This window comes from Syngnathus typhle, linkage group LG21 (assembly GCF_033458585.1).
Source record: "Syngnathus typhle isolate RoL2023-S1 ecotype Sweden linkage group LG21, RoL_Styp_1.0, whole genome shotgun sequence".
Taxonomy (NCBI): Eukaryota; Metazoa; Chordata; class Actinopteri; order Syngnathiformes; family Syngnathidae; genus Syngnathus; species Syngnathus typhle.
Genome location: NC_083758.1, coordinates 4394942 through 4418055, shown reverse-complemented (window position 1 = coordinate 4418055; position 23114 = coordinate 4394942). Strand labels below are relative to the sequence as shown.

Genomic DNA, 23114 nt, shown 5'->3' with positions numbered 1-23114 from the left:
ATTATAATTATTATTATCATATTAGTATTTTTAGCGTGGAAGGACATTTTTGCGGTAATTAATTTTAGTTTTTTATAAACGTAAGATCAATTATTTTTCATTTATTTTTTGGTTTTCATGTATGTTGTCCTTGAATTTTTTTTTTTAACTCGAGAGCATTTGGTTAACTATAAAAACCTCGTTCCATATTCTCATTTTCTGACGCCCATGTCACTCACCAGCTCAGACTCAATCAAATCTCGTTAATCAATGCAGAACCAATTTTCGCAATTAATCGGTAGACTGATCGATTCTAGAAATATTCAATCGTCGTAGCCCGACTGAAATTGACTTTTTTTTTACTTGAGAGGATTTGGTTAACTATAAAAGCCTCGTTCCACATTTTCATTTCCTGACACCCATGTCACTCACCAGCCCAAACTCAATCAAATCTCGTTAATCAACGCACAACCAATTTTCCCGATTAATCGGTAGACTGATCGATTCTAGAACTATTCAATCGCCGCAGCCCTACTCGTGTCTTTTCCCCGCCGCTAGTAACACCATAAAATGCTCCACCTGTGTGATTGAATCCACCCGCAGCAAATGAAGCAGCACATCCAAGAGGAACTTCGAGAGAAGGAGCTCATCGTGATGCAGTACAGCAAGCTGAGCGCCATGCTGCAGCGAAGGTGGCGCTTTTTTTGTGGTTGTTGTCATCCCGCTTTGCAGACCCCCCCCCCACACAATTGCATGTAATGTTTGCATGATCTACATGCAGCACATTGTGACCATTTAAAAAAAAAAAAAAAGCTCATTTGACAGCAACGAGAAGCTCTCTTTTAAATGGCATCTGTTGTCGGCGCGCACTCATTTCAAGCCCGACTGAGCCGCTAATGAATTGTTTCCTTATTCCTCAGAGTGCTACAGTATGGCGAACTTTACGACGTGATCACAGAGGAGAAAAATAAGTATGTCAAGCTGAAGCAGATCGCCTCGCAGACTATCGCCGAGTTGACGGAACAGGCAATGGTGCTGGAAAATGAGCTGGAGATCCGGAAGAATATCGTCACGGAGAAGGACAGGTTGAGACATGACACTTGATGGTATCTTGTTTGATTCATAAGCATTACAGGAAATGTATTTATTAATTTTTTTATTTACCGTAATTTTCGGACTATAAGTCGCGTTTTTTTTCATAGTTTGGGTGGGGGGGCGACTTATACTCAGGAGCGACTTATATACATATATATGTTTTTTTTCACTTTTTTGGGCATTTTATGGCTGGTGCGACTTATACTCCGGTGCGACTTATAGTCAGAAAATTACGGTATTTATTTTATTTATTTTAATATTTATTTATTTATTTTATTTTTTCACAGTTTGCTTTCCAAAGCTCAAAAGAAGGTCTCCAATTGCTGCAAAATACGAGAGAAGCTACGCAACAATATCAACAAGGTATCCTGTTAAATTTTTTTCAGCGTTGGATATTTAAGATGTTTATTTTCCTTATTTATTGAACGTCCCATAGGTTGCTTGGCAAAGACGTCAGGTCAACCAAGAGTTCGAGGACAACGAAGCGGAGTTACACAGACTCAGGGAAGTGATCAGTCTTCAGGAGCAAGCTCTAATCGACCTCGGCAAGAACCAGGAAGGAGCCGTTCAGCGTCGCAATTTTCTGTGCGTTCAGCATTTGAATCTACCGACGCATTTGCGATTCAAATAGCGTGCCACATATCTTGTCCCTTCCACCTCGCAGCGGTATTCAGCTGCTGGAGCACGAGGAGGTGTTGTTCGACTACCAAGAGAAGGTCAACTCGCAGGAGGCGGCCATCGCCGAGGGCAACGAGGCAATGGAAATCTTGGAGAAGGAAGAGAGAGAGTTGAAGGTGGCCATCGGCGAGGCGAAGAGACAGATTGGCTTTAAGAAGAAGGAAATGCTGGTTCAGAAGAAGATGGAGGAGGAGCTCATTATGCTGCAGCTCGAGGTAATCATAATGGGAATCCATTACATGAGGTTGGACCTTTCTGCCAGTAAATGCGTTACCATGCAATGCGTCAACCTGTAGCTTCAAGCGTAATCGTGTCCACATCTTTCAAGTCCAGCTTGGGCGTGAGTTATTATGGCTACAGGATTGCCCAACTTGATGTGTATGTTAAACAACCAGCTCAGCTTGAAACTCAACCAGATGAACATCCAAAACTGGACCTCTTTAAAGTTAATGAGCAATAATAGTTTTAAATGGATAGATGAGGACCACTTATTGGTTAAAAAAAAAAAACTTGGGCCCTGAACGGATTAATTACATATCCATTCATTTCAATGGGAATCCTTACTTTGGTTTATGAACACAGTGACTCCATTCATTAGCAGATCGGACGTTGTCACTCAGAATCATGCTGACCCGCTTGACTTACTGATGCATCCCATCGTCGGATGTGATTTTACCCAGTGTTGCCAAAAAACAGACAATCCCCCGGCCTTTCGCCCCTCCCATCTGCTATTTTGTCTATCAACTGTTGTCATGCAGTCTGTTGTTATCCGTCAAGTAGCCACAATGTCTCCCACCAGCTTGAAAACTTTGCAGCGACATTTTCTGGTGGACGATTGTTCTCGCGGAATGGCTTCAGTACAATGACTCAAGACTACTCGATGGATTGCCTTGACACCGAGAAAATAGCATTTGGACTCGGTTCTCGGGGTTGATTGTCAGTGTTTAATATCACGAGCCTGACTTCCAGTGTGATACCTTCTGTCGGTTCATCTGGCCAATCCCCCCCACCCCCTCCCCCCTCTCCCTTCCTGTGTAAAACGGATCATCTTCCATTCCGCACAAATGTAATCTACCCTCGGAATCTTGCCAGTTCAATTCATTCAGCGAGCGAATCCAATCCCCGTGCAGGTTGTTTAGTCAACCATTTTTCCGACATTTGTATTCATCTGTGATCGCTTTATCCGCACGCCCCCACCCCCCTCCCTTGCCCGCCACTTTTGATGGCAAATTTAGACAAAGATGGATTAGGCCATCTGCGAGACTATTGTACTTCAATACGGCGGCGGCGGCGGCTGTCGTTTGTTTGGAATTTTAATCGTAGCAAAATAAACCCAGACTGATGTCGGATGTTGTTGATGAGCTGCTGGCATTTCTCTCCCCCTTGTAACACTTCAAAACAGCCCTTATGTGCTTCATGAACCCCCCCCCCCTCCCTCACTTTTTCCTTCCAGGGAGGGGCGGATGACATGCCGCACACTCCCAATGGCGGTGAGTCATTTTGTGTCCGTCCCTAAATTTTCATCCAACCTGTCTGGAAAGGCAGCGTGGGGAAATCCACAGTCGAGACACGTGTCCACGACATATGCTCAGTCTACAAATATTCCATTTTTTTATTCCAAGCATAACTTTATTTTTCTACCTCCTACAATATAAAGACTTTTAATTTCATGCATGGCCTGGACCCTACTTATCATTCTTTTAATGTGTTCTGAGACTTGCCCAAGCCTGAGGTCTTGTACTCTCTTTCTTTTTCTATCTTTTCTCGACAATCATAAAAGAGGCGGGTGGTTTGGGGGGGTGGGAGGGGCGGTGAGGGGGGCTTAATCATTATCAAGTAATTTGCCGGAGATAATCAAACTTTAGCGTGGAAGCTCCGCCCATTTATTCTATATTTTCAATCCAATTTCTCTTATCGGGTATTGTTTGAACAGAGCGACATTTTGCTTTCAAAATCTAGTAATTAGCGGGATAGCTCGGCTGTTGTTACCATGGAAACCCTAGATCACTTTTTTTAGTGGATTGTATACCGTAGAGTAAGTTTTTTTTTTATTCTCTCATGCATTAAGTGTCGCACCGATGATATTACGATAATTTTCCTTGTCGAACGTGATATCATCTGTGTCTTATTATGGGAAACGAGATAACGCGCGTCACTCTGTCAAACCCAATTTTTATTTTCCTCACTTCGTCTTTCATTCTCAGCCGTTTCGATTTCACATCCCTTATCTGCCGCCGTTTGATACGACTTTATCTCTCTTCCTCTATCGTCGGTTTCACGTGAGGCCCGTACGATTTGTATTTAAAGGTTCCGAGACGTCGCTTTGAATCAAACCCGCCCGTTCACACTCGGCTTCATTAATCTCGTGGAAGTCAGAGGAAATGGGAATCATCATCTTGGTTTCACGCTGGCTTTCTTCTCACCGCTTCACACACGTGACCATAGAGGCGTGCAAACAGGCCTAATCCGCGCGGGTTTCATAAGACGGGTCACACCGGGTCGCGACCCCCTGTGTCGCGCTTTTTGTTTTCACACCCTGTTGTTCTCCTCCCTCCCCACCACGGTCTTTCCAGTTGCTTCGTCGAGGTTTTCAACTTGATCCCCTACGGCGTCTATAAATATTTTCTGATGTTGCTTCTTGCTGTTTTGGATGGATGTCTGAGGTTTTTTTATTTTCCGTTCTATTTTGCGCATACATATTTTTATGACTCCATAGCCGTGTTTGATACGAGGTGACTTGAGCTACGTAGCCGTCTCCTCGCTGTGACCTTTTTCCTGGATTTCTTCAACCTTGCAACACTTAACAGTTGAAATCAGTGGAGTTAATTGGTGCCGGATATATTTCAAATTTATTTTATCTGGTAGTTACTGTCTGCACATTATTACGAGCATTAATGTTATAATGATTGGTAGAATTTGGAACCAGAACTTTTTGATTAGTGCTGTGACCCAGATATAATTCCAACTTTATTTTAAAGACCAGTGTGCAGCTTTAAAGAGGAGATAATAAAATATTTTTTTATAATCCAATAATTTTGGGATTTTTCCCCTTTCTCTCTACAATTATTCAGATGTTAGAAGTCCGGGACAAGACGCTCGATAATCTGACAAAAACAGCCGATTACAAAACGCTTAAAGGCACCGATGCTTCGTCTCCTGAACTGGTCAAGAAGATCGAGAAGGTACGCCGCAACATTATTTTTTTTTGCTCAAGTGGAATTTTTAAAACTGTTGTGTGTCTCCCGTTGCAGTTAGAGGTCAGCCTTGCCGAAAGGGACAGGCAACTTTTGGAGAAAGAGCTCCTGGTGGAGCAGGTGACGCGTCTCTCGGACGATCTCCGAGAACAGAACGCCAACTGCAAACACGACAAACTGTCGCTATCCAAGAAGGTAAAACCCAAAAAGACGAAATTACGCGAACACGTACGACTAATCTTGACGTGATCTAGCTGAACGAACTACGAAGCCACATCATCGAAACCAGCCGCCGCTTGATGGCCGCGTCTGCAGAAGTCTCCATGAAGCAGGCCGCCGTTTTATGCCTCCAGCAGGAAGTCAAAGAGAAAGAGCTTCAGGTCAGGACGGAATCATCACCCCGCAGTGTCCTAATTCTTTCGAGGTCGGCCGGAGTCAATTTACTACATGTTGTTTTATTGGCTTCCAGATGGACAGATGTCAGAGGCGCTTGGAGCAAGGCCTGCCGCCTTGCCCCGAGATGGAAGAAGAATGGAGGAAGATGCTCCGGGACAAAAAGAGGAGACAGAGAGACAAAGAGGAGCGAGATCGGGTAAAGAAATACACTCACAAAGATCATTGGTCAAGACTTGATTAATGCGCCTGAGGCAGAGGAGGAAGGGGGGAGGGAGACGAGAAGAATGAAGACGAGAATCAAGGCTGGAATTGATTAAAGCTGTAAGGCTCGGGAAGTGTTGCTTTATACCTGCGTGTGTGTGCGTGATGATAGCGAGAGGTTTAACACACAAACACGTTTTTTACCCCCACATCGGCTTTATTCCCGTTTCCAGCCTCGAAAAGACACCGAATGCAAATGAGATCTTCCTCGTGAACTTCCCAGTTCATTGTGTTTCCTGTCTGTTAGCCATCCGTGCATCCTCCTCCCCCCCCTCCCTTCCTGGTTTAAAGCTAATGTTTCTCGTGCCGGGCAATAATCCATTCATATGCTTTGAAGTCTGTTCGGGGATTTCAGCTCACCTCATTTTCAGGCTGCATGACTGTAAGGTCAAAGGGGGCAGGGTTGCTTTTTTTTCCTTGGGTAGAACTTTGACCCATTTATAATACGGCATACTGGATGTATGGAATGCGTGACAGTATTCCATGTTAAGTAAATTCCCGAACCTGTTAGCATGCAAGCTAGCTAGCTAACTCCTCTTGGTTGTACGAGATTTATTCCAGCCAGCAAAAAATTTAAATTAAAATTAATTTTACCGTATTTTTTGGACTATAAGGTGCACCGGACTATAAGGCGCACCATTAATGCATCATGTCAGATTTTTAATCCAAATCAAATCATTCTACATTTTATCTTTTTTATTTCAACTTCAGACACAACAAATTACTTTACAATCACAAAATAATGATCCATAGTCTTTTTGATTCATGATTCATAGTCTTCAGCGGGCCACTTATGATTGATTTCATGACACAATGCTTCTGGCCAGTTTAAATTTAGGAATTTGGTCCATATATAAGGCGCACCAGACTATAAGGCGCACTGTTGGATTTTGAGAAAATGTTTAGTTTGTAGGTGCTTCTTATAGTCTGGAAAATACCGTAATCGATTTTTGCCTCCTTTGAAAAATTCATAAAAATGAGTCGCGACACTAACAAACTCTCCAGACCCATTTGCAGAAAGTGCCTCCAAATTCTTGTGGTGAAAAGTGCAGCTGGGTCAGAGCTTGGCCAAATGGCTTTAATGAGCCAGAAGATGGAAAGCACGGCACCTTAATCGCAGCGCTGCTGTGTTGTTTGTTCACTCTTGACTGAAAATGTGCTCTTGAGAGAATAACAACGTCTTGTTACCCCTCGGAGTGATATATTTTTATCATTCCGGGCACTTGCGTTTGTTTTGACATATCACAAATATTGAATTTATTATTCCATTTTCGTGATTATACTCGGGCAAAATTGAATTTCGCCTCGACACTCCAAGGTCATACGCGTCGATATGAAAACTGGCTTGCTTGCATATGTGCAGCTGGCAGACGGCGACGAGTGGAAGCGTTTGCCCAACGGACAGTACACCACGGCGGAGAGCCGACCCGATGCCTACATCCCCCACGCCGATGCTCTACCTCTACCCAAACCTTACGGCTCTCAAGCCCCTTTCAAGCCCCCCCAACCAGGTGCCAACATGAGACACATCCGCAAACCCACACATCTCAAACCCTTAGAAGAAGAAAATATAAAATAACCCCCGAGTCATCTAAATTCTGTTTAAGTAATGCACTTCCCTTTTAGCATACCTCCTTTAATTACTTCATGGCTGCATCTGGTTGTCATATTTTTTGCTGCATTTACCGACAATAGCTTGTTTACAGAACCGGAAGTGTGAATTTGGGGGTATTTTAACTCGTAATGTTCTATGAATGCATTGCGGAGGTTTAAAGCCTGAAAGGAGAAATGTAAATACAAAGAGGATGATCACACAGTGGAAGAGGAAAAAACAGGAGGAATTCAAGGTGGTGCCAAAATGAATGAGAAGACTGCAAATATTCACTTCGTAACATGTGAAGAGGAAAAAATGGCATAGTTGTTGTGCATCAAACTTTAGTTTTGTTCTTATGACAGTTGCCAGGGGCGGAGTAGCTCCACGATTTATTGAGAAAAAGTATTTGGATCGAATTATAGATGACGTTTAGTTAATAATGTAAAACGCTAAAAGCATGTGTTGCTGGAAACTGACATATCAAGCTGATCGAAAATTTTCGGGAATTATAATAATGGAAAATTAAAAATGTAGCTAACGATTAGCTAAGCAACCTAAGTTTTTTTTTAATTGTCTTTTCTTTCAAATTAGTATTTATTTCAGTTTATAATAGCTTGAAAAGAACTTTGACAAGATATCGACCTAATCATTAGGTCCTTATGCGTTACATTAGCTATAATTAGCATGTTTAGCCGAGTGCTAAAAGATAGATGCTAACTGTTAAATTTGTTTGGAGGTTTTTGAGTGTAAAACAGATAATAATGACACCAACGTCTGCCTATCTCCACAACAAAATTTCATTTTATAGAAATCTAAGTAAAAGAATGACTACCAAACTCATAAGTTTCTGAAAAATACTGGATCGACTAAAACAGCTAGTAGCTAATAATTCTTAGGGTAAAGTTACTTACTGACGTAGTGGTTGGAATTTTCTGCTAACATGATTTTCATCTCACTGTATAAAAATGGTGAACATGTATGACTGTAGTTTGTTACGATATAAATATTCATTTCTAAAGATAAGAACAAACTTGCGCTACTAGCTAACGTGTTAGCATCTCATATGTAAAAGAAAAGACAGGTCAATAGTTAATTTAGTAAGATATTGTGTTCAGGAGTAATGGTGTGTGTGATCATCCATTGCTGGCAGCTGCTGAGAGCTGTCGGATTAATTTAGCGCCAAAAGAGTTTAGGCTTCATTAGGCCATTACATAACACCGAGCGGGCGAGGGCAACGACAGCGGAAGCGTAAATTCCCGTACAAAGAACAGAAATTCCGGAAAAATCTATTTTTGTAGAAGCAGGCTGCGAGGTGTTTTCTGAACTTGACTCAGCTTGTGAGATCATTTCCCGACTGCTGATTGAAATGATTTTAAGATGCGTAAAGTTCCAATTGTATCCGGAGGCGTTTTATGATGCAATAAGATTTAATTGGAATCATATTAACATGAAAAAAACCTCAATGGAGAAAAAACATATTATCCCTTTTATTCCCAACCTATCGAATATTTGGTATTTCACCGTCAAAAATCAAAACATACCACACAGATACATTTTCTTGAGACTGTACAAAAAAAAAAATCAACCATGATTGATCACGCACGGGCACATGATTCAAAACAGACCATCACATGTCTTTTCATCTCCTTTTAGTTCCAAATGTTTGACGCTGTGCTCGACATATTTCTGCAGCAAGTTGTGCAAATAAATGTCTGATCGCTTTGTATGCAAATATTGAAACAATGTGTGACAAACGATTACAGGAAATCGTCCAACATGGTTTCGAATATTCATGATGGTGAAATAGGTCACTCCGAAGTTTTCCAACCAAATAAGGATAAAGGATGTTTTTATATCCTATGACTGAATGTTGTTGTTGTTGTCTTTTTAAAAACACATCCAACTTTGTCAGAGGACGTTTTTAATGTCCTGTGATAATAATAATAAAGTAAAAAAACAGACCCCGACTGATTTCCCTCATCATTGACCTAATACTAGTCACTAAATTTCCAAAAAATAATAGCTTAATCTTCCATTTGTGAAGTTCCCTCAAGTGTGTCCCGCCGCGCTTCGCATTATCTTCTCATTTAGATTTGCTCTGAAGTAATAATCGCATCGTGTTTGAAAACGTCCATTTATCCTACGTTGACGGCTAACGCTGAACCAACTGCTCGTGGATGGAGCCTTGACATAAAAGTTTTTCCTATGCTTTGAAGTGTGAACAAAAATTTGAGGTATGTTAAACTGAACACAAACCATTTTGCGTATTAAAAAAAATCCCTTTATGCTAACAAAGGTTATACATGCATATATTCTTTATCCTCTGCCAAGAATGACTGAATTATGCCGCCCCCCGGTGGCCAACTACCATATTATCTTGCTATTATTCGATTTTAAAAATCCATTGGACACATTTTCTGTATCAAGTCATTCCTCACGATGATGTAGATTTTGCTTTCTTGCGGATGTATCGATTTAACACAAAAGGCTTCCTGACTTGAATTCAAGTGTAAACAAATGTTCAAAGTTTTCCTCCCTTTCCTGCCAACATCTCAGCATCTTCCCATTCATCTCCTTCATCGCTTTCGTTATTCTCCCATCTGTCCTTTTTTATTTTCCCTCAAAGCCTAGCAGAATGAGTGTCTGTTTCAGAGCCGTCTCCTCCACAAACGTGGCGTCCACGTTCCCCTGCTCCTCGAAGGGATTCAGAGCTGGAGCACAGAAAAGCTTCTTAAGGAGGATTTTCAACGTGAGAAGCATCCACGCGCACACATTACCTTGCTCCTCGATATTAGAAAGCACTTTGGCCAGGTACGCCAGAGGCAGGAACTCTGCTCCGAAACTCGTGTTGTCTCTGCCCGTGAAAGCAAATCCCTGCACAAAAACAAAAATGCTACTGACTGATTCGGCTTCATAAAATAAAAATCGAGAAATAATTCGAAAAAAGGCCAAAGGTGTGTGTGTCAAGTGTTTTGTTTTGGCTTCGCAAATGTATTTGTGTGTGTCCCCGACCTTGTTTTTGTTGTGTCTCCCCAACAGATTCTTGACGTAATCTCTGGAGATGGAAACCGAAGTGACAGGATGATCCCACATATGGTAGAATCTGTTTTCCTACACACACGAGAAAGATGACAGTTTTGAGGTCTACCAAAAAAAAAATGTTGCTTTCTATTTCGGGGTTTATGAAATAATATACCCATTGCTTAATATTTAATACGAAAAGCAACAACTATGCTCCATCAGTCACTTTCCGCTTCTATTTAACCGCAGCCACAAGCTCACGCGAGAGCCCATTAATCAATGTTTAATTATTATTCACCCCCCCCCCCCCCACACTCCAAGATGAATATTTTAAGCTCAGAATTGTGAAACTTTGCCACTAAATTATTTACGACGGTATCTCGGTGTGACCGGCTCGGTTTGACGCGGCTGCAAATTACAACCCTTCCGGAATGGCATGCAAAATAAATCGAACGGAACGCGATAAAAAAGATTTGTTGCGCTTGGTTTTCACTACAGTAGGGGTTCCTAATAAATTGACCATTGCGAGAGGAAATTTTTTTCTGTGAGAGATAAAATGAGATCGAATCACACATTTATTCACATACTGTTACTTAGCACGTGGACGTTACATAACACACATACGCACACACGTTGGTTACTCAAGTGCTTTGTGATTGAGACTTAAAATAGCTCATTTTAGGACAATAAAACTTCCTGGATACTTGAAAATGGGATTGTGCATTGTTTTAAAATATGACAGGTGGAAATAAACAAACGTACCTCGGGAAGTCGTTTTAATACACTGAACTTGAGTTTCTCGTTGGCCGCGCTGTTGTCCAAATCTGTGCATAGGCGAAATAAAAATGGAATTGATTGAGTTCCAATATTGATACGGATTGGGGCACGTAATGTAAATACTCTAAATAGTTGTTTTTAAGCGGAGTGCCCATAGTGAATTTATCTCCCCAAAATGGCTGCCATTGCAGCTGTTCTCATAATAAAAAATGATCTCCACATTTTTAATCTAATTGTTTGCATGGTTTTAAGTTTTGGTTGGCTTGTTTTTGGGAGGAAATGAAAAAAATATAGAATTCAACTTTATTTGTTAATTAAATAAGAGAATGAAAAAATGGCAATAAGAAAATCTGACTATGTTGCAACAATGCATAACATTTTAAATGACTATTAAATGAATAATAATAATGATTATTATTTTTGTAATCTTTTGTACTTAGAGTTATTATTATATTAATAATAATTATTATTATTCGTTTTTTTTAATGTACTTTTTACGTAAGTGCACCTGTCATGAGTCGAGACACGAAGGTTTCCGTCAGCTGCAGGAACCGGTGGTCGACGTACTGTAGGAAAGTGTGACGAGGGAGGCAACGCAAAGCTAACACCGCTAGCAGAGTGTGATAGCCTGACAAAAAAGAAAGCAACAGAATTACACAACACGACTGACTAACAACTGAGTCACACGATTGCGCGACTCTAAAGATGCTGATGTTGAACCTGCTGTGATTTTATTTTTCCAATGAATTGCTTTTGTGTGTGTTGGTCATACCAGGTGGGAGGGGCATGCAGAGACCCCGAGTGGCTTCCAGGATCCGAAGCATGAAGTGAAAGACGGCCCAATCGCCTGGACCGCCCCGTTGTGTTCTGGAACCACATGGCCAATAAAATTTGGATGCATTTGTATTGAAGTAAGAGTTCTGTTATGCTCAAAATGACTTCAGTAAAAAGTCATGTGAAATAAGTGCTCCTCCGCCGCAGAGGGAGTGGATACTCACAAGCACAGAACATGAGGGCCCAGCTTGTGCTTCTGCCAGACTGACTCCAGCATGTGTCTGATCAGCTCCAGCTACACACACACATTTAGTTGTTGAGAAAAGACGTTCAATTCGATTCTAATGAAAGCTTGAGGCAAAGGCGGGAATTTGAGCTAGCATCATGAAGCCAGAAAACAAAAGCAGCTTAGCGCATCTTTTTTACATCTGTGACTTTTTCGGGCATCTCAAATTGGCTTGTATCCTCACTTCCCTTTTTTGGAAGCCACGCTTCCCATTTTCATTTCCACACAGCTCAACTGGTGTGTGAACGCGCGGAACGACACATCCGGTCGCTAAACGTATGTCAGCATGCGGGATTGTTCGACTGCGATTAAAAAAAAAAAAAATGACACATGATAGCTCACTGGAACATAACAGGAAGACAATTCACTGCTAGTTTCCAATCCGTCAGACTAATAATCTTTGGAATGCAACATGTGCGTCAATGTTGTCATTGCTAATGTTAGCTAAAACTCCAGATTGATGTTTTTGGAGATTAGTTTTGATTATACAAAAAACAAAGTTACGGCTCCTTTGTTCCGATAATATTGCTCTTTCTGGCTGCTTCTACGGTTATACAAATCAAGATTGAATTTTTTCGCTTGTGTTCAGTCAGGTGCTAAGTGAAACTACAAAAAAAACCAAAAACTGTCGGAATATCTAAAAGCAGCCATTCTTCACAACAAGCCTCTTTTCTAATGAAGAGAAAAGTAACAACCTTCATCATCCAGAAGGGTGTTTCTCTCTTGCATAATTTAAACCTCCCCCTAGCCTATTTCAAAACACAACTTTCAATATGTATTCAGTTGACTCCTCGCTTGCTCTTCACACCGCATAATAAAAAGCAATGTATCGCCGTTGTCCGTAGCAACCGGGCCACGGGGAATAAATAACTATGACAAAAATGTAGTGGCGAATCGCAATCTATCACGGCAGAACTTCCCGGCTCTTTAAAAGCTGTAATCTATTTCAACACACACACACACAGTACCACCAACTTGTGTCAATGTAGCCATTAGTCTCAATAAGTACCGAGGGGGAGGGGGGGGCTTTTGTTCGGAGAGTGGACATTTGGCCGGAGTTGTGTGTGTGTTGTGTGTATCAGCTCATTTTTCCTCCTTGTCGCTTCCAATTGCGCCAAGGTTAAGTTTTCATCGCCATTTTTTTGTTTTGTTTGTCAGCGAGATAAGAAAAAAAAATACATTTCCATAAAAGTTTTTTTGGGGGGGGCGGAGCCAAGGCATCAATCTTAATGACAAATAGGTAGCCAATCAGATTTTTCCAACTTGGCCCGAGAGGCCGACGACAAGCTCGCTGCAATTCAAACTTCTCTCGTTTTGATAAATGTCACATTGTCTACCCGGGGAAAGTTTTGTAGCTGAGTTTTACCTCCCAGGAATACTAAACACGTCTCAGAATTTTCCTTTCAGCCAGAAATCACAATATGGAAATAATCTCCTCAAATGGAATGTTAGCAATCCCCAGGAGTGTTTTGAAAGAAAAAAAAAGTTTTGGATGAAAAATACTGACCAGTTTGGCTACATAGTTGATAACCAGGGCATCGATCTTCTTCTTGCCAAAGCGAGGCAGGTGCGTGTTCAGATGCCCTCGCAGCTTCTCCACCGTCTACAACACCCCAAAAAAAAAAACATGTAGATGAAAGCGGAGCGGCAAGAAAAGATGGAGGCGGGCGACCGGACGACCGGGTCATTCTAAGAATAGTTTGAGCGGCGCGCTAACATCTAGTCTGAACTCTTAAACTGAAGCGATCTGCAATTTTGGAATAGAGCTGAGCGCAGGCGAAAAAAAACGCAGGGTGAGGAATTGCTCATCAAATTGTTTCAAAAGAAAAATAAATGGGGGGAAATTGTGGCTTATCTGAATATGTGAGGAAAGTTCACCAGATAACAGGAGAGAAATAATTGCCTTTTTACGTTTGTCAGCTTCCATTCAAATTAAAAACTATTTTTCAAACTTATCGTCATTTTCTCCGAACTCAATCGACAGTGTGCCTTTGGTATAATTTTTTACATTTATCAAAATGTAGAAAAAGTTTTTCTATTGTCAAAATACAAAATGAGGAAAACCTGACAGAGACTCTCCACGCTTCGCTTTTTAGTCACATATGGAATGATAATCCTCACATATCATTGGTTGCTTGCTAGTAATTATTATTTTTTCTTCTTCTCACCAGGCCTATGAGCAACCTCTGGTGGTGGTCCTCCTCTTGGAAAAGTGGCACCAGCTTCCTACCTGGAGAAAAAAAAAAGAAATAAATCTCAGGTGGGCCTGTGCAATTCACCTTGCAAACCTGGTTGCTATTAGCTGTGAAAATGAAAAAAAAAAAGAAGCCTTAAGGAGAAGAGGAGGATTGTGGGTAATCTACATTAATGGATTCTTTTTGGGGTGTGTTTTGACTTTGAAAAAAAAAACATCACAAAGCTTGAGGGGGAGTTGTGAGACTGCCTTCCCCTGCTGTGAGCAGATGAATAATTGCACTTTCATATATAATCTTTATTTAATCACGCACACGCAAGAGGCTGACTTTTTTTTTGATGTGTCATATGTAACAACTTGCACATTTATATGCGCATGGATTATTTCCAAACACACAGGTAATCGTTCTCATTAGCAGAAACATTAGCATTAGCCGCTTATTTACATATGGACTCCCCCGTAATTCGCCTTGGGGTAAAAATGGCAAATATTTGCCAGCTTCCACACTGAGCTATGTAAATGTTTTAATAGCGTCGCTTTCATTTTTGTACGGCGACTTTGGCGTTTCTTCCTTTGACTTTTTTCTTTCTTTCTAAAAAGCCTCCGGTTTAATGAATAATGAAAGAATGAATGATGGAGTCTATCAGATGATAATCAAATTTTCCACATTAGTTCGGAAGACACGTGGATGAATAACATGAGTTTAAGAGCGTTAGCCACGGATAACTAGAGTGGGCTGAATCAATTTTTGTCTTTTTTTTTACACGAGAGTGATTTAATATTTTATGGCAGCAGTAAACTCTGGGGAGGTTATGCAGTATCTTGGTGATTTATCGGGCAAGGATTGTTTCTCTCGGTGCTTATTTTTGCAGAAATGGTGGCAGTTGTTTTTGTAGATGTGTTTTTAGTTGCGATTAAAAAAACGGTATTTAAAATCATTCAATTAGATATCTGCCGTGGCACCTAAGCGCTATTTATTTATGAGCAATCGCTGAACCTCACTTCCAGAGATGCATTTGCAGGACTGCAGTATGTCAAAACTTTTAGAAACGATTATTCTGTCGATTATTCATTTATATTTAACATGAAAATGTATTACTATATTTCAAATATGAGTGCAATATGTCAAAATTAAAACTTACTGTCACTATCAACATTTTTAGAATCGGTTATTTTGTCGATTAATCGGATAATTTATATTTTACATGAAAATGTATTACGATATGTCAAATATGAGTGCAATATGTCAAAATTAAATCTCATGCTGTCACCGTCACAATTTTTAGAATCGATTATTCTGTCGATTATTCCATTGATTAATCGGATACATTTATATTTTACATGAAAATGTATTACGATATGTCAAATATGAGTGCAATATGTCAAAATTAAATCTCATGCTGTCACCGTCACGATTTTTAGAATCGATTATTCTGTCGATTATTCCATCGATTAATCGGATACATTTATATTTTACATGAAAATGTATTACGATATGTCAAGTATGAGTGCAATATGTCAAAATTAAATCTCATGCTGTCACGGTCACAATTTTTAGAATCGATTATTCTGTCGATTATTCCATCGATTAATCGGATACATTTATATTTTACATGAAAATGTATTACGATATGTCAAGTATGAGTGCAATATGTCAAAATTAAAACTCACGCTGTCACTATCAACATTTTTAGAATCGGTTATTCTGTCAATTATTCCATCGATTAATCGGATACATTTGTATTTGACATGTTTTAACAATATGTCGAATATGAGTGCGAAATGTCAAAATTAAAACTCACGCTGTTACTATCAAATTTTTTAGAATCGATTATTCCATCGATCATTCTATCGATTAATCCGGTACATTTTTATTTTACATGAAAATGTATGACAAACTTAAAATGACGCTAGCCCACTGAAGTTCTCAGCAGCAGCATTTTTTTTCTCCAAAATACCCAAACAACATGTTAGAAATCTGTGTTCCATCATCGCTTCTGGGCCGCATGTTCTGACTTTACGCCAGTCGGTATGCACCATGAGATCACGGATAAAGTCTCAATAAATCAAATGACATAAAGAAAGTGAAGCTTTTGGCTTGATGCTCAACAGCTGCGCAGGAGGCCCAATAACAGGAGCGATGTTATAACATCTGGGCATTCTTCACCTCGCCCTGTTCTCCGTTACTTCATTTTTCATCACTCTATTTTTTCTTTTTATTAAACCACGAGAGCGTGGTGTGGTTAGAACAAAGAATGTGACCAAACACATTCTTGGTACTGACTTACCAAGATCCCAAGTGTCCACCATGGCAAGGACCCTAAAAAAAAAAAAATTGTAAGGACTAATAAAATAATAAATATTACTGTATTTATTCTACCTACTTCTTAGTGTTCTCCAACACATGAGTCATGTGACTAGATGCTTCCTCAGCCATCTACAAGAAAACAACACAAGAATGAGCGTGGCTCCGCCCCCTCAAATATTTTCACGGTGTTTAACTGTTTTCCATTACAAGTTTGCTCCAGTATGCTTCAATATAAGACGTTTTGTATCTGGGGTTGGGATCCACTTCAAAATATGTTGTCCTTTCTGTGTTCCACTGCAGCTCGGACCAGAAGCCCTGGAGACTCTTGGCCTGCGAAAAAAAAAAACACAAAAAAAACAGCACAGAACTGTGTGTACTGTAACCCAGGTAAGAAAATAGATAAATAAATAAATAAATAAATTAAAAAATAAATAAATACATAACAAATTATATATAAATAAATAAATAAATAAATAAATAAATAAATAAATAAATAAATAAATAAATAAATAAATAAATAAATAAATAAATAAATAAATAAATAAATAAATAAATAAATAAATAAATAAAACACCACAGATCTGTGTGTACTGTAACCCAGGTAAGAAAATAGATAAATAAATTACCGTAATTTTCTGACTATAAATTACACTGGAGTATGTCACAGCAGCCATAAAATGCCCAAAAAAGTGAAAAAAATCATATATGTATATGTCGCTCCTGAGTATAAGTCGCCCCCCCCCACCCAAACTATGAAAAAAAAACGCGATTTATAGTCCGAAAATTACGGTAATTCATTAATTAAAAAAATTAATAAATACATAAAAAATTATAAATAAATAAATAAAATAAAACCACATCGAGAGAATCACTGCTATGACCAAACTAGAAATTCACGGTCAAATACAACCAAGGTCTACCTTTCGTCACGCATTCCAAGAGAGTGACTTGTGAAAGAAATCTCACGCGTGTTATTACCTGGCTTTTGAAAACCGACTCGATATGCAATCGAGTCGTGCAAAGCACGCCGGGGATCGTCGCCAGACACACCGGTACCTCCTGCAAAACCGAAAGTGTGAACCAGGTGTTTTGTGGGGACGGCGGGTGTGGAGTCGACCTTCATGTCAAACACCGAGGAGCAAGGCAGAAGTTTATCCAGGCTGAGTGACCTCTGGTAGCTTATTTTGTATAAAGATGCTGTTAAAAAAAAAAAAAAATCACCCTTATTCAATCTATTAACAATTTTTTTTTTTAACACTCACCTAGAATGAACTCCTGAATCTGGTTGAAAGAGTCTACAACGTTTAAATTGTCACACAGCCACTCAATAATCTGCAGGCATAAAAAAAAAAAAAAATTAACATAAAAGCTTGTTTAGTGTAATGTGTAGAGGACACGCCAGGGTGCTTAAATGCCAGCCTCTCCGCTTCAGCGCTAACCTCCAGCTCCACGTTTGGGTCATCTCCGCTGTGAAGAAGCAGGCAGTGAAGGGCGGCCAGGCGTTGAGCGTCGGCCATGTTGTTGGCTCTCCTTGAATAATAGATGGAGGACACAAGAAGAAAAATCTAGGTTTGACCGTCTACTTCCGTCTCCTTCCAGTAGGTGGCGCTCACCCAGATGGTGAGTGGAGGATTTGCAGAAGGCGGGCGGAGCTGAGTTGGACATCGTGGATAGTCCCGCCTACCGGGTCCAACATGGCCGTGCTTGACGACTCCTCTTTGTGCAGTACGGTGAACTTTCCGGACTTTGACGGTAGGCCCAAGTCGGCGTCATCTCCTAAACGTCCAATGCAAACATCATTATCGAATATTTTTAGAATCGATTATCCAATCGATTTTTATTTACATTTGAGTGTTTTAAAAAAACATTTTATCATTGGGGAACAAGTTTGGAAAATGATTTATCAAATCCGACACCCACGTCACTCACCAAATAATTAAAAATATTGCGAGAAATATTTAGCCAACACGAGTATTTTTTATCGATTTTTGCGACAATAAATTCAAACTAATCTGGGCGCTCGGCGTCATCTCCTAAACGTCCAATGCAAACATCATTATCGAATATTTTTAGAATCGATTATCCAATCGATTTTTATTCACATTCGAGTGTATTAAAAAAAACTTTTTATCATTGGGGAACAAGTTTGGAAAATGATTTATCAAATCCGACACCCACGTCACTCACCAAATAATTAAAAACATTGCGAGAAATATTTAGCCAACACGAGTATTTTTTATCGATTTTTGCGACAATAAATTCAAACTAATCTGGGCGCTCTTGCTATAAAGCTAACAATTTATTTTCATTTAAGAAAGAAATACAAGTTACCCGCTACCAAGCACACAAAACCAATGTACCACAGCGGGATAAGACTTAATGAGAAAAAGAGTACGCAACACTTTATCTTACCAGACAGGAAGAGCGAGTGGCACAGCATCTCCTGCTGCCTGCTGTTGATGCAGTGCAGGAAGCGCTTATGCAGATACACCACCACGTAGTAACCTACATATGGAAATAACAACCCCCACTGTTTAGACATTAATTAAGCCAAATCATGCACATTTAGAAATTCTCTTATGTGTGTTTCTATATGTGTGTCTTTGACCTATAGGGATGAAAAGCGGCTGGAGCCGCAGGGCGTCCCGAGCGGGCTGACCCAAAGTGACCCGGAAAGTCTTGCTGCAGTCTGAAAAAAAAAAAAAAAAAAGGATGAAAAGGAAAATGAGTTGATATGCGGGAGACTGCAGGTAACACGCACCTTTGTGGATCAGAACCACGGAATAGATGAGCTCGGCTTTGTCGCGAGAGGGTCGGCTGTAGCACACGCACATGCTTCCTGGGATGGAATAGATAAATGTCACGATTGTCATTCGGTTTGTGTAGGAGTGAATTGATTGCGGCGTATTCAAATCAGGATTTCGCAATTAAAAACGCATCAATCAGCCAGGCCACGTGAAAGTAGATTCAAGCGGCTTTTAATCAAATGGTGAAAATCCAATCATTGTTTCATTTTGTCAGGTGTGGCGGGTCGGGGTGGGGGGTGGGGGGGGGGGGGGACTTACGTTCTTGTTTTCCAAATGAGGAAAAAACAAAACAAGATGTCAGTTAGTGGCGTTTTCATGTTTCGTTACCTGTGAAATAAGGGTTACCTAATCGGTTTGTGAATACTTCCATCTTGACTCGCTCGGGCTTCTCCGCGTAATGGTGGTCGAAACCGAGGTTCACAAATCTGTTACACACACACACACTTTTATGTTCACTATTTGCTAGGATTAAGCTAATGTTGCAAAAGATCATTTTTGCCTTACTTGACGGCGCTGAAAGCATTAGCCGGCATCTCCAATGGGAGCTCCAACTGTGGGATAGCTAATATTTGTGAGTTGCTCATTGATGCCACAAGAGGGCGCCAAAGCAATTCACACCGTGCACCTAGCATGCACGAAATTGTGAACCCACGGTGCATAAACGACCGTTTGTCTAAATAAATGAATTCATATTTATTTTATTTATTTATCATTTATTTACAATGATTACTGAATCTTTTATTATTAAATAAATAAATACACAAATAAATAAATGCATAGAGTAAAATAATAATAATAATAATAAATAATATAATAATAATAAAGTTTTTTTTAAATTAATATCTACATTTTCCGGTGAGTGGGTGGTGCGTTTGTAGTTACCACAGTTTCGCAATTACGATTGTCGTAGAACTGCACACATCGCAGCAGGAACTTGTCCTATGGAAAACAGGTTTGAAAAATTCAAATCATATTTTTACAACTTACATGAGCGTCACATTACCGCCTGGGTGAGATAGTACAGCCTCTGCGTGTGCACGTCCCATTGGACCCAGCAAAAATCCTCCACCACCCGCTCGGCCATCTTCGATAAACGCTCGGGATTGGCCAGCACCTGGATTTCCCGAAAAACACAAATTGCAGTTTATAATTTCAGTCACTCCGCGTAATTGCGACAATGAACCGTATTACCGGTTTGTCTGAGGCGAAATTGAAGCAATTAAAAAGACACTTTTTTCATTTGTAACGGCGCCGGGAGAATTAATTACAACAAAAGTCGAGCGTGTTTCAGAATTAAACATTCCGGGGGAGCCTGTTATCACTGCGAAGACGTGCCGAGTTCATCTCACCACTTTGTAACCGTCGTGTCTGGTAAGCAGGACGTGGTACTGATCCACATCTGAAGCGCACACACAAAAACCCAAGTCAAGATCTTCTCCACCCGGGACCTTTTTGTTTTTGTGATACTCACATCCGTCCTCAGTTAAAAGCAACAGGTGGCTCTCGTGCACTGATCCACGCTCGCTTTCGGGATAGAGGAACTGAAACCCCCCCAAAAAAAATAAAAAAATAAAATTGAAAATGCTCGTTTTATGATCAACATCTCTTCACTCTCTACCTGAACTTTGACCCTGCAGTCGACCGCCTTTAAGACCTTGGTGTTGTTGATTGGATGGATCTCAATCAGGAGCGTCAAGCACTTAGACACTTCGTAAAGAAAGGACATAAAATAATAATGCAAGCAAAATGGAAAAATAGGTCTTACTTGGTTTCAGGTGCTCCTCGCCATGGGTGTTTTGCGCCAAGCTAACAGCTAAGAGATGAGGAAAAATTATAATGTATCCCTTTAATTTGTCATCATTTTAAATTTTATATGGTACAGTAAAGCGAAATTTCCTATTGAGCTCACCTAATAACGTCTCCTCCTTGTTTACGGAGCAGCTGCTGACATAAACCTGCTTGTCGAAAGTGTAAAGGAGCTGTTGGCGGGAAAATATGTAGTTTTATATATATACACAAATATGTATATATATATATAACAGTGACATGAACTCTGACCTTATTCTGCTTCGTGCTCGAGTCATATTTCCCGACTCTGGTGGTCCCTGTTGATCCCTACGAGGAGATAGGAAATTATTTTTGCAGCACCTCATTAATTCAAGTGCTGTAGATCCAATACTAAAAAGCAGCAACTTAAAAAAAATAAAAACTTTTTGCAGGGTATTCTTTGACCTCCAAAATCTGTTTAGCGGGTGTGTTATTAAAAATGTATGCCGTGCCGAGCGGTTTCGGAAGATAACTTTATTCACTGAGGGTTTAAAAGTTTCCTGAATCTCCACATATAGTTTATATGAAGCGGGATCATCAGGAGGGAACGTGCGCTTTATGCGGTTTGATTTTTGAGTCCATTTGATGCGTGGCACGCACACACAATGCTAACCAACGCGGCTAGCTTTTTCCTCCATCTTATTATAAATATAATATATAACTCCATGGAGGATAAGCTACACACAAAAAAAAAAATGGTTTGGATTAAGCCTCGCCACAATTAGCGCAAATCTGCGACTAGTTGAAGGTTAATTTAGCATAGATGCTACAAGACGGCGGCAAAAGCCTACTTTTGTTCAAATAAAACTCAACTCACTTCAAGCTAGTTCCTCAGGCATCAAAATACCACTAAGAGACGCCAAAGTAATATTTAAATTGCTTTGGAGTATGAAAACAGCAAACACAACGCGTATGAAAAGTCTACACACCCCTGTTCAAATGTCAGGTGTGTGTGATTTAAAACAATTAGACCAACTTGAATGCTTTTTAAACTCGTTCCACTATTGATGGTGACCTATAACCTGTAAAATCCCAAAAAAGAAAAACAGGGAATCAAACTGATGATGTTGCACAAGTGTGCACACCCCTGTCTGTGTTTGGAGTCAACCAATCACGTTCAAGGCTTTCTCGCCTAGAATTTTAACCTTGGTTTCATCAGACCATAACACATTTACTTTCTTATGGGACAATGAAATCAAAAATTTTACACGACGACAACAATAATAACCTTCCAGGAGTAAAGGATGCACCCATCTCTCTCAGTGTTGAGGATCAAAATTTCCACCGCTCCTGAGTAGTCTGCAGACACAGCATCATTAGGTAAATAACACTTGTGTGCCCTGACATACATTTGAATTATGATTATTATATTCCAACAGTATACATTGCAAACGTCTACTTGTCAAAACGAGCACTGCACTTCTGAAAAACAACTGACATACACACATGAGCTATTTCTTTCCAAGCTTTAAATATTGCACCATTAAAGGTTCCTAACATCGTCAATCATTTCCATTTGCCCCAGTCCTGCAACATCATCTTAGCACAGGACGTACTCTCGCTTGAAGCGTTGTGTGCTTCAGGGACACCTGGGGATCAGTAACACTAAGTGTAAATGCAGATTTCACCCATCGTTTTAGGAAATAAATCATAAAAGTAACTATTATGAGGAAGTGGCTCTTTTGTGTATCTAGGAAGATATTATATTTTTGCAGCAAATCAAAACTTTATGCTACATATTGTGAATTTCTATTTAACCGATAGCACGTGAACGCCTCACCTTTCACCCTGCACACCGCCGCCTCCTTCCTCCGAATATCAGCCTCCACATCTCTGCGCAGGTCAAACTTCGGCTGCAGTTTTAACATAAGAACACAGCCCAAACTTGGTGTAAAAGAATATCGGATCCAAGAACTTCACAGT

At 40.1% G+C, this 23114-nt stretch overlaps 2 protein-coding genes across 2 annotated transcripts in view; one reads left to right on the top strand and one right to left on the bottom strand.

The window, feature by feature from the left end:
• The window catches only part of ccdc146 (coiled-coil domain containing 146), a 23911-nt gene extending 14835 nt beyond the window's left edge, over positions 1–9076 (top strand). The window contains exons 14-23 of the mRNA XM_061269350.1: positions 583–671; positions 900–1064; positions 1362–1437; positions 1511–1659; positions 1739–1967; positions 4824–4934; positions 5004–5141; positions 5201–5326; positions 5416–5538; positions 6967–9076. Of these exons, the coding sequence (XP_061125334.1) occupies positions 583–671; positions 900–1064; positions 1362–1437; positions 1511–1659; positions 1739–1967; positions 4824–4934; positions 5004–5141; positions 5201–5326; positions 5416–5538; positions 6967–7182 (1422 nt within the window). The 3' untranslated portion in view covers positions 7183–9076. The remainder of the gene's footprint in view (positions 1–582; positions 672–899; positions 1065–1361; positions 1438–1510; positions 1660–1738; positions 1968–4823; positions 4935–5003; positions 5142–5200; positions 5327–5415; positions 5539–6966) is intronic.
• gsap (gamma-secretase activating protein) lies at positions 8672–23114 on the bottom strand. The gene is made up of 32 exons (XM_061269351.1): positions 22972–23114; positions 22420–22490; positions 21423–21479; positions 21274–21343; positions 21130–21177; positions 20983–21071; positions 20836–20905; positions 20714–20763; positions 20368–20478; positions 20247–20303; positions 19869–19915; positions 19710–19789; positions 19319–19396; positions 19166–19246; positions 18970–19062; positions 18171–18333; positions 17997–18087; positions 17820–17889; positions 17675–17754; positions 17536–17616; positions 16765–16887; positions 16634–16686; positions 16538–16569; positions 14224–14285; positions 13563–13658; positions 11994–12064; positions 11768–11862; positions 11504–11623; positions 10981–11042; positions 10210–10308; positions 9975–10071; positions 8672–9908 (listed from the first exon to the last, which is right to left on the bottom strand). The coding sequence occupies exons 1-32, from the start codon at positions 23057–23059 to the stop codon at positions 9808–9810; spliced, it is 2586 nt and encodes an 861-aa protein (XP_061125335.1). The 5' UTR covers positions 23060–23114; the 3' UTR covers positions 8672–9807.